General features: G+C 42.3%; 1 protein-coding gene across 5 annotated transcripts in view; it reads left to right on the top strand.

Annotated features, from left to right (window-relative positions):
* itga7 (integrin, alpha 7) overlaps window positions 1–13,255 on the top strand; it is a 43,539-nt gene that overhangs the window by 15,520 nt on the left and 14,764 nt on the right. For 3 of the 5 annotated variants that reach the window (XR_003295692.2, XM_026306867.2, XM_026306869.2), the window contains 4 exons: window positions 10,390–10,517; window positions 10,967–11,046; window positions 11,265–11,520; window positions 12,021–12,152. Coding sequence is in view for 4 of the 5 variants with exons in the window: in XM_026306867.2 (XP_026162652.1) it covers window positions 10,390–10,517; window positions 10,967–11,046; window positions 11,265–11,520; window positions 12,021–12,152 (596 nt within the window). In the remaining variant the exon portion in view is untranslated. Of the gene's footprint in view, window positions 1–10,389; window positions 10,518–10,966; window positions 11,047–11,264; window positions 11,521–12,020; window positions 12,153–12,898; window positions 13,007–13,255 lie in introns of all 5 variants that reach the window. The other 2 variants (XM_026306868.2, XM_026306870.2) reach the window with 1 other exon arrangement.

The raw sequence follows: 13,255 nt of genomic DNA, 5'->3' as shown, positions 1-13,255 counted from the left end.
TCCCACAGTAACTCTTGTTGCTAAATCTCACTTAGACCAGTCATGCGAATGCCCTGTAAATGTAGGAACTTCAACCTGTTGCAGTTACACATCAGAAAGTGCAAAGGGTATATAGTACAGGCTTCACAGTTTGGCACACACACACACACACACACACACATCCATACGATTAATGCTATTTACTACTGGCATTTATTCTATGTCTATTTAGCATTCTCCTATTACTCCACTGGGCTGGCTGGGTTCGGACAAAAGCTCGGTGGGAAACAGCGCTGCCTCACCGAAAGCTTTCAGGAATATTACTCTGTGGACCACGTGCTCACTGGAGGGAGAGGGACAATCTGCAGAGTCAGGAGGAGGCACACAACTTAGATCGGATGGAGGTGCAGAAAAAATGCACAGTTTAGCAGTGTGGGAGAGCAAGATCTGATTTAGCATCAGAGATAGCTGACAGAAAAAGTTCAGAGATCACGAGAATATGAATTTGGAACATTTTGTTGCAGTATCAGTAAGCAACATCAACATCTTTGAAAATAATGAGTCATGCATCATGAAGGAGGTTTCCTTTCCCTGTTGCTTGACGTTAAGCTCAAAGCAATAACTTGAACTGACTATGAATATCATATGATCTTTATGTGGGGGAGGGGTGGAGGGTCTGACGGGGATGGGAGCTGCAGAGATGAATAAATCATGGCAGGCCTCCCCTTTCATTCAATATGCATATGTGTGTCCACGCTCGTGTGTGTGCCTTTGGAGGCCATTGGGTTGACTGATAAAGATGCAGTTTAATCAATCAACTGATGGCAGCTCTGCTGGGAGCTGATAAATAGCTGAGATCAGACAGAAGCCATGAAACGCTGGAACCGGAAATTACCAGGGATGGAGGCTTTTTGTTTGTATTTGTATTTTTTATTTGAACATCCAAAAACATCTAAATTTCCTTTCCTTAAATTTCATCACTTGCTAAATGACTAGCTATTGTAATCAGCAATTTCACCCACTATTTTTAACTTGCTTGAATACTTCTGATTCTGAAACACAGATTCTAAAATGTGCATATATAAACTATATAAACGTACATTGCCTTCGGCAGACATCAGCTTGTGATGCTACAGTGACTTTATTTTTACACAGCCACGGTAACAGTAATTGGTACAGATGTGTTATAGCAACTGATTAATGCCTTACTATGGTCTCAACACAAAGCGCTAACAGTTCCAGTATTAGAGCTTCTTATCTCCGTCTTTATTCTGTAATTTTTATGTATTTCTCATAAATGTCAACACTTGGTAGTGAGGCTTTCTTTTTTGTCTTCACTGTCTGTTTTCAAAGTACCCTTACCACCCTTTTCTGTACCTTGACCTACACATTCAGATGCATAGACACATCAACACACACACACACACACACACACACATGCAAACACATAATGACCATGTAGCAGAGTTTTCTCCAGGGCAAGACATAGAGGTCTGGTGACCTGAAAATATGTCAATAAGTATTCATGTGTTAAACCTTTTCAGGGTGTTTCCTTCCTTTTCACCCACTGGATGCTGCTCAGTCCTCAGACAGATAAAAAAAAAATTTCCCGTTTCACCCCTATGGGTGGTGTGTGTCTTCCTCAATCTCGGGTCCTCATTCTCCCTCACCTTTGGAGGCGTGTCCCATTTTGACCTTGGGACCTCCAGCCCATACTCGGCACAGATGTTCCTGTACACTCAGTCCAGCTTTTTCCAGCCACCGGTAGGACTTTTCGATATCAGCCACTTCTTGTATCTGTCGGTGGTTCATGCCGTGCAGGGGTTTGTCCTGCCATGATGGTTCTTGCTCTTCTTCCTCTGCATCGGGCTTCTGTTGCCTGAGATATTCACTAAGTATTCCATGGCTTGGGGCCATCTTCCTGATGTACTCATGGATCTTGGTTGTTTCATCTTGGATGGTGGCTCTGACGCTCACCAGTCCCCGGCCTCCTTCCTTCCTCTTAGCGTACAGTCTCAGGATGCTGGATTTGGGGTGAAGTCCTCCATGCATTGTGAACAGTTTCCTTGTCTTGACATCAGTGGCTTCTATGTCCTCTTTTGGACAGCTTATTATGCCAGCGGGGTATCTGATGACCGGCAGGGCGTAGGTGTTGATGGCTTGGACCTTGTTCTTCCCATTTAGCTGACTTCTTAGGACTTGCCTTACTCTCTGTAGGTATTTGGCTGTGGCTGCTTTCCTTGCGGCTTCTTCCTGGTTCCCATTTGCCTGTGGGATTCCAAGGTACTTGTAGCTGCCCTCAACATCCGCTATGCTGCCTTCTGGGAGTTCAACTCCTTCAGTCCTGACAACCTTCCCTCTATTTGTTATCATTCGACCACACTTGTCCAGTCCGAATGACATTCCAATGTCGTTGCTGTATATCCTGGTGGTGTGGATCAGTGAGTCGATGTCTCGCTCAGTCCTGGCATACAGCTTGATGTCATCCATGTACAGGAGGTGGCTGATGGTTGCCCCATTTCGCAGTCGGTATCCGAAGCCAGTCTTAGTGATGATCTGGCTGAGGGGGTTCAGGCCTATGCAGAACAGCAGCGGGGACAGAGCATCTCCTTGGTAGATGCCGCACTTGATGGAGACTTGTGCTATCGGCTTGAGGTTGGCTACTAGGGTTGTTTTCCACAGTCCCATTGAGTTCCTTATGAAGGTTCTTAGGGTCCTATTGATGTTGTACAGTTCAAGGCATTCCAGGATCCATGTGTGAGGCATTGAGTCGTAGGCTTTCTTGTAGTCAATCCAGGCGGTGCACAGGTTGGTCTGCCTGGTCTTACAGTCTCGAGCGACCGCTTTATCCACCAGTAGTTGGTGTTTTGCTCCCCTGGTGTCCTTACCCATTCCTTTCTGGGCCCCGCTCATGTATTGAGCCATGTGCCTACTCATCTTAGCCGCTATGATTCCTGACAGGAGCTTCCATGTTGTGCAGAGGCAGGTTATCGGACGGTAGTTGGATGGGACTGCTCCCTTTTGGGGGTCCTTCAGGATCAGGACTGTCCTGCCTTCAGTTAGCCACTCTGGGTGGGTCCCATCCATTAGCAGCTGGTTCATTTGAGCTGCCAGGTGCTCATGGAGGGCAGTTAGCTTCTTTAGCCAGTAGGTGTGGATCATGTCAGGCCCCAGTGCTGTCCAGTTCTTCATGTTGGAGACCCTTTCTCGGATATCTGCCGTTGCGATGGTTACTGGTTCCTGTTCAGGGAGGTTGCTGTGGTCTGCTCTCAGGTCTGCCAACCACTGGGCATTGGTGTTATGTGATGCCTCCCTCTCCCATATGTTTTTCCAGTATCGTTCAGTCTCCAGCCTTGGTGGGTCGACCCTCGTGTTACTGCCCTCCCACTGAGAGTACACCTTGGATGGTTCGGTGGAGAACATCCTGTTTATTCTCCGCGCTTCTATTTCTCTGGTGTACCTCTTCAGGCGTGTGGCCAGGGCTGTGAGTCGTTGTTTGGCAGTCTCCAGGGCCTCAGATATGGACAGCCTGCTGTATTTCTTACCCAACTTCATCCCCCTTCTCTGCAGTTCTGACAGTTCTAACTTCTCTCCGTGTTGCCCTTATTTTTGCCTCTAACCTCCTTCTCCATGCAGGGTACTGCTCCTTGGTGGTGGAATGTATTTTGTGGCCAAGCATCTCAAGGATCACTGTGGCCGTGGTGTATATCAGCTTGTTGGTCTCGGTGATGGTCACAGTGGGGATTGTTCGTAATGCTGCATTCACATCTTCTAGTAGACTTTCAGAGAGTACGTCACTTAGTCTTGGTAACCGGCTGCGGAGGTTCCAGGTGTCCATCTTGCCTACGATCTTCACTCTCAGGTCAGCTGCTCTTGTGTTGAGCGTGTCGGGGCTTGTCATTGGGGCTTGGTACCCAATCTTGGGTGTGGATGGTGTTGTTTCCCCCCTGACCTGGCGTCCTGGCTCCCCCTTGCCGTAGCATTTGTGTTGTATTTCTTCAAGATATATATATATATATATATATATATAAGATGCTAGCAGGCAGAGCGTACATGGAACGCCATAACCAAGTGGCCGGCATAGTGTACAGGAACATCTGTGCCGAGTATGGGCTGGAGGTCCCAAGGTCAAAATGGGACACACCTCCAAAGGTGAGGGAGAATGACCGAGCTAAGATCCTGTGGGACTTCCAGATACAGACCGACAAACAGGTGATGGCTAACCAACCGGACATAGTAGTGGTGGACAAACAACAGAAGAAAGCCGTAGTGGTAGATGTAGCAATCCCAAGTGACAGCAACATCAGAAAGAAGGAACATGAGAAGATGGAGAAATACCAAGGGCTTAAAGAAGAGCTAGAAAAGATGTGGAAGGTGAAGGCAACAGTGGTCCCCGTGGTAATCGGCACCCTCGGGGCTGTGACCCCCAAACTGGGAGAGTGGCTCCAACAGATCCCAGGAACAACATCAGAGATCTCAGTCCAGAAGAGCGCAGTGCTAGGAACAGCTAAGATACTGCGAAGAACCCTCAAACTCCCAGGCCTCTGGTAGAGGACCCGAGATTGAGGAAGACACACCACCCATAGGGGTGAGACGGGAATTTTTATATATATATATATATATATATATATATATATATATATATATAATATCTATATATATATATATAGAGAGATAGATAGATAGATAGATAGATAGATAGATAGATAGATAGATAGATAGATAGATAGATAGATAGATGTAGATCAATAGATAGTGGGGGGAAACAAGAGGACAAGATACAAAGGACGAGAGGAGGGATGGTGTAAGGTTTGCATCTTCTTTACAGTTTGGACCAGAGGGCCAATCATTACCACACTTATGCCTGGAAATAGCCTTTCACTTATTGATCAGTAGAGGGGCAGGTGGTGAGCTTAAGGGTTGTTAAAGATGCATGTGCACTGAGGCTGGGGTTACCATTGTCCCCAAACACAGACAAAAGCACTGACATGTACACTGAAAACGCTGCAGTCAACTTTCAGTGTTGTATTGCTATTTTAAAGGTATTTCCAAAACATTTTCACCTGTTTAAATCAATGCTGAAGTTTTCTCACGATGTCCTTGAACAAATCATGTAAGCAGGACGATGAGTCAGATGGGCAGTAAACCACAATATTCCAGAGGGGTTTTTGTATGGACTGGCAGCTGTGTCTGTCTCTCTTTTTGCACTTCATTGTGCTTTAACCAACATTTTCCCCTTCTGCCCAGGGTGGGAGAGTTGCGACATTAAAAACAGATGATTCACAGCTCGGTCACCTCATTCTCAGCTGTTGTTTTCTCATCCGCAATACTGGGAGGGGAAACTTGGGTCAGGTGTGAAAGCAGTATTTTCTTCTCTAGCTCTGTTGTATGAGCCTGATCGTAACATTGTTGAACATGCTGCAGTCAGTGTGTTGATGCATAGTTTACACAGTTGTCGTACAGCTGTGTCTAGTGTGTATCTGTACTTGTGCATATGTGTGTGAGTTTGTGAACATTATTCAAGTCATTTTTACAATCATTGTTCTATTAATGCTGCATGCTTGCACACATTTTCATTTGCATGTATCTGTGTGCGTGTCTATGTTTGTGTGCAGGTCAGAGGTCACAGTCCTATAACATCAGATGGTCTTAAAAGCCCCTGGCCCCTCAGCTTATCCTGTACAGCCACTGTCTATAGAGCAACAGCCTCACACTGTCCGATGGACAGATGTTAAAGGGTGTAAGCAGACAGATTAGGAGAAATCAACTCAGTGTCCATGAAACTAAATGTTGGAAATGTTTAAGGCCCACGCCTGGAAAATTCCAGCAAAGGGTTGGTTTTTAAAAAGTTCTACTTTTTCTTTAAATGGTGCTTCATGCTGAAATTGGGTGTGAAAAAGCTCCTTGAAAAGCTCAATTTTACGCCCCTTTACAAGTTGAGGTAAAGTTGTGGGACCATCTTCTTATAGTCGTAACTGCTTCCCAGTATTTTTGCCTCTTTCTTACATTGTATTTCCTCCTCTTATATAGGCTACAAAAATTTGAGTGCCAGTACAGGCCTTTTCTTTTCATTGGGATTACAAAATAGCCTACTTCGTTGCGGATGTTTGTGGGTCTTGTTTGACTGTGTCAGTGTGCCAACATGTTGAAATGCTGCTATTGCTGGATAAGAACTTGACATCTTCAATATGATTTTTATTAGAAAAAAAAATTGTATCCTTTAGTTTAATGCCAAAAAATATTTATAGCAATACAGAAACTGTAGAATTTTCTCATCCCATTGTGGAGCACACAAAATGGTCACAAAGCCATTTTGCAAACAGAAAGTACAATTTTATTTTTAATGGTTTCCATTCATTTCATTGTTTTGTTTCTTTGTAATTTAGAGAATAATATTGGCCACTTATGTTTACACGTGTGATGCATCTCTTCAATTTGATTTTCCAGTCTTTCTGTGGCTGTCACTGATGATCTGTCCAAGGATGTGACTACTCAGAGTCGGGGAAGAATGGGGGATGATGGCACTATGTCTGTGTGTGTGTGTGTTGTGTGTGTGCGTGTGTGCGTGTAGGGGCTTGGGTGGGGGAGGGTTAGACAAGATTGTGGAGAGAGTGTTGGGGTCATTGCACATGCCCCCCTCAATGAACACATGGGTGCAATATAATAATGGTGTTCTGTATGTCTGTGTTTTGTGTGTGCTGATTAGCTGAAAAAACAGGAATAATCTGAATGAAAATGGAGGATGGGGTTGTAGTTTATTATCCAAAAAAAGCGGCCTTACGCTATATGAGTTCCAGGGCTTTTGTAGTACAGCATTATTGTTTTGGTAATAGCAGTTGATAACTTTATTCTAGACCATGTATACCATATACACAAATATCAGTGTATGTTTTTATGACTATATTCTTTGTTTGACTATGTTCTGTATTTTTTTAGCAATGCTGACAGTACAGATCTATGGATGGCAATATGTGTGGGCCTGTATCACGGTCAATCCACTGCTATGGACCATATGAAAATATCTGAACATATATTTTATGGACTAGTACAAAATTTTTTAGACACTGGCTTTTTTGTGTTGTTCACACTGCCTAAGTAGAACTTCAAGTCTTGAATATGACTGTAGACATGTAATCCTGTTGTGTCAGTTTGTCAGCTTTAGAGGATCCAGGTGCATTATCTAATCTGTATGTACAACCTCGCAGTGTAAATCGCAATCACACTTCAGTCATGCTGGTGCTGGCTCTGAGGAATCTGGGTTCATGTGGGTATTTTACCAAACACCATCACCTTCACATTCAACACCCTCATATCTTCTCCAGGCTCAACGTGCGTCAGCAAGAACATACCCACTACCACTTACATTACACACACAATGGCAAATGTGGGTTTACTGAAAGATGAGCCGGGCAGTGGAGATCATGATCATACTGTCTGACTCAATTCTGAACAACTAAGTGAGCTAGGAAGTGGTTAGAGGGCAAATAGATAAAAGCATTACTCAGCTATGACATTTAATCTGTGTGAAATTTCAGACATTTGTGCCTGACTGTATCTTTTGCATGGCTCAGGTTTAGATAATTAGTATTTTCAAATACCTAGTTTTAAAGTCAGCTATTTGATTGGAGATTGGATTGGATACTTTGAGGGACTTGAATGGTTTAAAATGTTTTGCTAAATGACATGGTGGGAACCATCCAACACTCTTCTGCAAATACTAGTGGTATAACAGCTTGACAGACCTCCCACCCTTACACCCTTACACCTGTGTATCTGCACATGTGCAAGGAAAGTGTGGTATCACTTTATCTCCTCAACATAAAACAGAGCCTCCTGGAATGCTGAGCTATAAGAGGGATCAGATCTTATCATAGATTTTCTTTTTCTTGACAAATCCCTTAACACTGTTTGGTCTGGTTTTTCATGTGGGCCATGGTGACTTTCCTTGGGGTGGCTGTTTGGGGAGCTCGCTCATTAAAGTGTGGTGAGTCATTTTTAGATATGCATAGCTGCACCTCAGCAGAAGTGTGAGGAAAGAGAAGGCAGAAATAGAAATAGAAAGTAGAACTGTCTGGCAGTCTGGGTGGTATCAGTGGTAGTTTTTGTATCTTAATGGTGGTGGAATGTAAGAAAGTACATTTAATCAAGTATGGTCTTGAGTACGATATTGATACATCAAATTCATTTCATGTCAGAGTACTTATTTCTACACTACTCATCTGACAGCAGAAGTTTAAACCTTTCGGATTAAAAATATTATGCAGTGCTTTTAAACTGTAGGCAACACAATGACAAATTATGACATTAAATCATGCTGTCCAATATTATAGTGTGTTAATAATTTTATAAACTGAAAGGAGCATTTCTACCTAATAAACTTTTTCCTACTTCAAGTGCATTTTACAGATAATTCTTGGCTAGGATGAAACTAAGGCCAAAGAAAAAATGTTGAGTCAGGCTGTGCAGCTGTTATTGGTCTAAAATGAGGAGCTCTCATTATCTCTCAGAAAACAAAAATGCTGAATAAATAAAGCATTCATGTATTAATAAGCCAAATTACTTACTGAATGCAGCCAATGCAAAGTTGATAACATTTTCTAACAAGCATTAGTTGATATGTTCACAACCTCAATATGCATAAAAGTAAACCCATACCTTTCCCCTTTATTTTAACCCCTTTATACAGGGCAGTGAAGGGGGATCACACTGCTATGAGAACCCATTAATGGAGAGCTGTGATGCTGTAGTATGTTTTTTTCTTTAGGCATATTCTATTATGAAACATAACCTACCTACATTTGATTTTACTAACTTAGTACACTGGAGGTGAGGCAACATACCTCATCTCTAGTCGGTGGCCCAGCCCTTCATATATTTTCTGTATGTGGCCCTCAGTGAAAAACGTTTGGACACCCAAGCTGTGCGCTATTAGCGCTGTCTGTATTAGTGTTTTGTTGGTCCAAAAATAGTCTACAGTAGCACCCTGCTTGCAGACTGCTTACAGTTAGTATTAGCCCCATACGTGACCTTGGAACTAATTTTAAAGAAGTCTTTGTGACAACAAAAAGCACTATACCTACAGTCTGAGAAGAATGACAAACTTCTTGGCTGAGTCAAAACCAATGTTTAAATCCAGTTTTTTCTCAGAAAGTGACTGTAAGTGACCAGAGAGCCCATGTACCGTCTAGACAGTTGTAAATAGTATTCTGTCTGCGTGCCTGCTGTCACCTGTAGCTTTTGTTGCTGATAAAGCTCAGTAGGAAAGGATGCACCGACATTCGACAAAGTTGCATTACTAAGAACCAATATTGTAAAATGTATACAATGTATTGCATTGTAAACATCCCAGTTATCCAGCACACGAGTAAAGACAAGTTACTTTACACCCAGCACTCTTGTTATGACTGCCTGTCTGTGACCACATACAGCAGATATCCACTTCGCTGCCTCTGCTTGGTCCATCCAATACTATCAGCTTGCTACACTGTATTTATAGGCAAAATACTTCTTCCCAGCCACAGAGATAGCTCTAATTTAAGTGTGTACATAACACGGTAGATATGAGGGAGACTAGTGGTGGGAAGATTTCACACAGACATTACAACCAAAACTAAGCCTGTTCTATGCAAATATCATTTTTATAACTAAATCTAGTTGTCACATTTGAACTAATATTGTTCAGTTGTATTGCTCATTCGGCATATTTTAACACTCTTCCTTGCTACCACTTTGCTTTCTTTCCATCATATGTCCTGCTCTTTGGTCTTTCTCCTCTCCCTCTGTGTCTCTGTGTCTCACTTCTGTGAATACAGTATGCCAAGGCTGAAGGTGTTGGGTAGAATGTGGCTCAACATTCAGTTTTTAAATAGCATCCTGATTCAGCCACTCCTAATAAGGCAGAGGGGAGCGACACTTGCCCCAAAAATATCAACACCCTCCTAACTGAGAATAAATTTTTTCCTTCCCTTGATAGTAAATATATAGTACATGCATACTTCACAGAGCTGTTTTGAATCTATTTCCAGTCAAGATAGCATGACAGCCTGCTTAGCTGTGGGTGGTCTCAGCAGGGTTTTAATAGTACTGCTTAAGCAACAGTTATTTGTATTTTATACTATTAAGGACTTGGTTCAGTTAAGGATTTTGTGTGAAACTAACCAAAAGTCCTATGTAAAACAACTGAGGGAGAAATTTCCACTGAGAATGTGGGTTACAAGTCTCTGTAAATGTTGTTTTCTGCTAGAATTTGTAATATTGAGTTAGGACGCAAATGTGGAATTTAGTTTCATGCTGTGGGACCCAGAGATGCATTTACAGTGCAGTTTCTCTTTATGTACATGACACATAAATCTGTAACAGCCAGAAATATTTGACACCACTAACAATTATATGTCACTGATCTTGCTTCAGGGTCCTGGTGGGGGCGCCACAGGCTGTAGGGCTGGGCCCATTGAGGGGCAGTCGACCTGGAGCCCTGTTCAGATGTCCAATTACACCAGAGGAGTATGACTGTGAGAGAGTGGATATTGATGGAGAAGGTGAGTAGCTAGATCTGAAATGATTAATTTATACATTGATAAAAAAATGTGAATTATTGAGAAACAGGGATAATAATAATAATGAGATTATTCAGTAATGAAAATAAATCATGGATGTTAGTCCGAGTTTGTAGACAGGAAAGATTTTCCCTGAGCTTAACCTTGAGCTTATTTATATTCTCATTGTTTAGTAACATTATTTAGTGGCTGCAAGAATATAAACAAACATGAATTCTATTATACTCCATGTTTATATTCAAACCTTCTAACTAATGCTTATCATACTTTGTAGACTGCTTTGTATTTGAGAAAGCTAAAAAGCAAATTATATTTTGAACTTGAATAACTTCATTACATAACACAATACTCTTTGCGTATCATGGCACGGATCCTAATTGATTTATAATATGGAAACCATTACGACCATTTCCGTCTGTGTTTTCTCTCAGTGAGCCTGGACAGAGAGAGCAAAGACAACCAGTGGCTGGGAGTTACTGTCAAGAGTCAGGGGATCGGAGGGAAAGTGGTGGTAAGTACAGACCACTTAAATTCATCAGTGCAGAAAGCAAGGTCTGGTGTCGTCAATTAAACTTTTTTTGATACGCTGCTGACCTAGTCATTTGTGAATACAGAAGACGCATATTCAGCTTATAAAAAAATATACTTTGTGAATTTGTTTTCTCCACAGGCTGATCAACACAGTTGATAGTGAAAATAAATATGATAACATTTCTTATACCTCACCAGACCTGTGCTCACTTGTACGAACTGAGACAACGTGTACGTCAGCCTTCAGAGACTCGTGACCCCATTGGACGGTGTTACGTCCTGAGTGAGGACCTGACAGAGCGAGATGACCTGGATGGAGGGGAGTGGAAGTTCTGTGAGGGTCGCCCGCAGGGACATGAGCAGTTTGGTTTCTGTCAGCAGGGCCTGTCTGTTAGTTTCACTCCAGACAAAAACTTCATTCTGTTTGGTGCTCCAGGAACATACAACTGGAAAGGTAAGGTGTCTGACTGACCTGTAAGAGGCTGGATCACAGAACCAAAACTTTACATGCATGTGGCTTCCAAATTTTCCTAATGGTCAATTTAAAGCTGCTCCAATTGTTTTTAGGCCCCTAGGTGGCAGCAGCATCGCATGTAATGGTCTGTAAAGATGTTATAGCTATTGTGTCAGCTAGTAATTTCTTAGGCACACATCCAGCGGACAGAATTTAATAGCAAATATTGTACTGAAGTCATGTTATTAAAAGAAATACTCAAAGAGAATTGCAGTTTTTTGAATTTTGTATTGCTGTATTGATTGATCTCTTTTGTTTTGTTTTTTTTTGTTTTTTTTTTACTATGTGCAGATTTGTCTCTAAAGAAAATATTTGACATTTGAGAATTCATTTCTTATTTTTGAAATTAAATCAATTATATTAATTTGAGACAAGTATGAGCCATCTGCTGCCAGTGTTTTGCTGTTGCTTTGCTGTGCCCTCACTTTTTCCTATTCCAGGTGAGATGCGTGTCCAGCTCCTAAACCTGACTCTGCTTGACCTCGGTTTATATGACGATGGACCCTACGAGGTGGCAGATCAGAAACAGCTCAATGCCGAGCTCATCCCTGTGCCCTATCACAGTTACCTGGGTATGATTTGCCCTCCCTGCTCACTGCTGCCTGAGCACAGGAGAGAAAGAGAGGGCCAGAGGAGGAGTGACATTAGGGCTCAGATTGTCCCCCAACATGGCTGACATAACTAGTTTAGCTAGTAACCATAGCAACTGCCAAACTGACTCTGAATGGTCAGGCGAAAACTTGTTTTAGTGTCCTTGTCACTGTCTGTGGATTATTTCTGGCTGAGCCTATCTGTGTGTGAGTCAGAAATGCCTGGATATGACTCCACCTCATTTTTTAAAACACTTTCCCATGTGAACATGGGTGGACATGTCAAATGTGTCCAGAGCTTATTGTGATATTCTTATGATGCCAATGTTTTTGCCCTTTCTTTGGCAAACAAGGAAGTATACCAAAATAAAAACCCCAAAACAGTGATGTAATCCTCAATTCACCAACTGCCCTCTTCTAAAAAAAAAAAGAAGAGGGAATATGTCAAAACTGCAATTGGTGTGCAATGTCAGGGTATAGTCTGAGCCTTAAATGTCCTCTCTCTACCAGGTACCCATTGGTTTTGCAGGAAAAACAAAGCGCTGCGGTACCACAAAGATGAAGCACCAATCAATCACAGCCTGTCTCACCTGCACCTCCCTTTTCCATTTTTTCCCTCTCTTTTCACTCTTTTGTTATCCTCACCATTTCACCACCCCATCACTCCCTCACTCCTCCCTCTGTTTCTCCTTCTATTTCTGTCTTACTTTTCCTGTCTTGGGCCATAGGGCTCTTGTTCATGGCTAGTCCTGTTGAAGATGCACTGCTGTACAAAACTTTGGAGCCCTCCAGCCGTCCCACACCGTTTGAGGATGTAGCTCATAATAGCTACTTAGGTTTGTAGGCTTGAGGTGTTGTTGTCTGGATGGGGCCTGGCTTGTAGTGGAAGTAGTCACTTCTTCTTATCCGTCGTCGTCTTAATCTTTTCTGCTAATTCAACCTCTTGTCTACATAGATAGATTGTTAATGTGTAGTCTATGTAAATGAGATTTTATCACCTTTACTGTTATAAAGAAACAGCCATCTAAAACTGAAAATGTGATATACAACTTGATTTATTTAATTTAATTTAGTTTTGGGATGAT

The sequence above is a fragment of the Mastacembelus armatus genome, chromosome 5, assembly GCF_900324485.2.
Source record: "Mastacembelus armatus chromosome 5, fMasArm1.2, whole genome shotgun sequence".
NCBI classification, from domain to species: Eukaryota; Metazoa; Chordata; class Actinopteri; order Synbranchiformes; family Mastacembelidae; genus Mastacembelus; species Mastacembelus armatus.
Note: the sequence above shows the minus strand (reverse complement) of the source record. Positions and strands in the feature narration are given on the sequence as shown.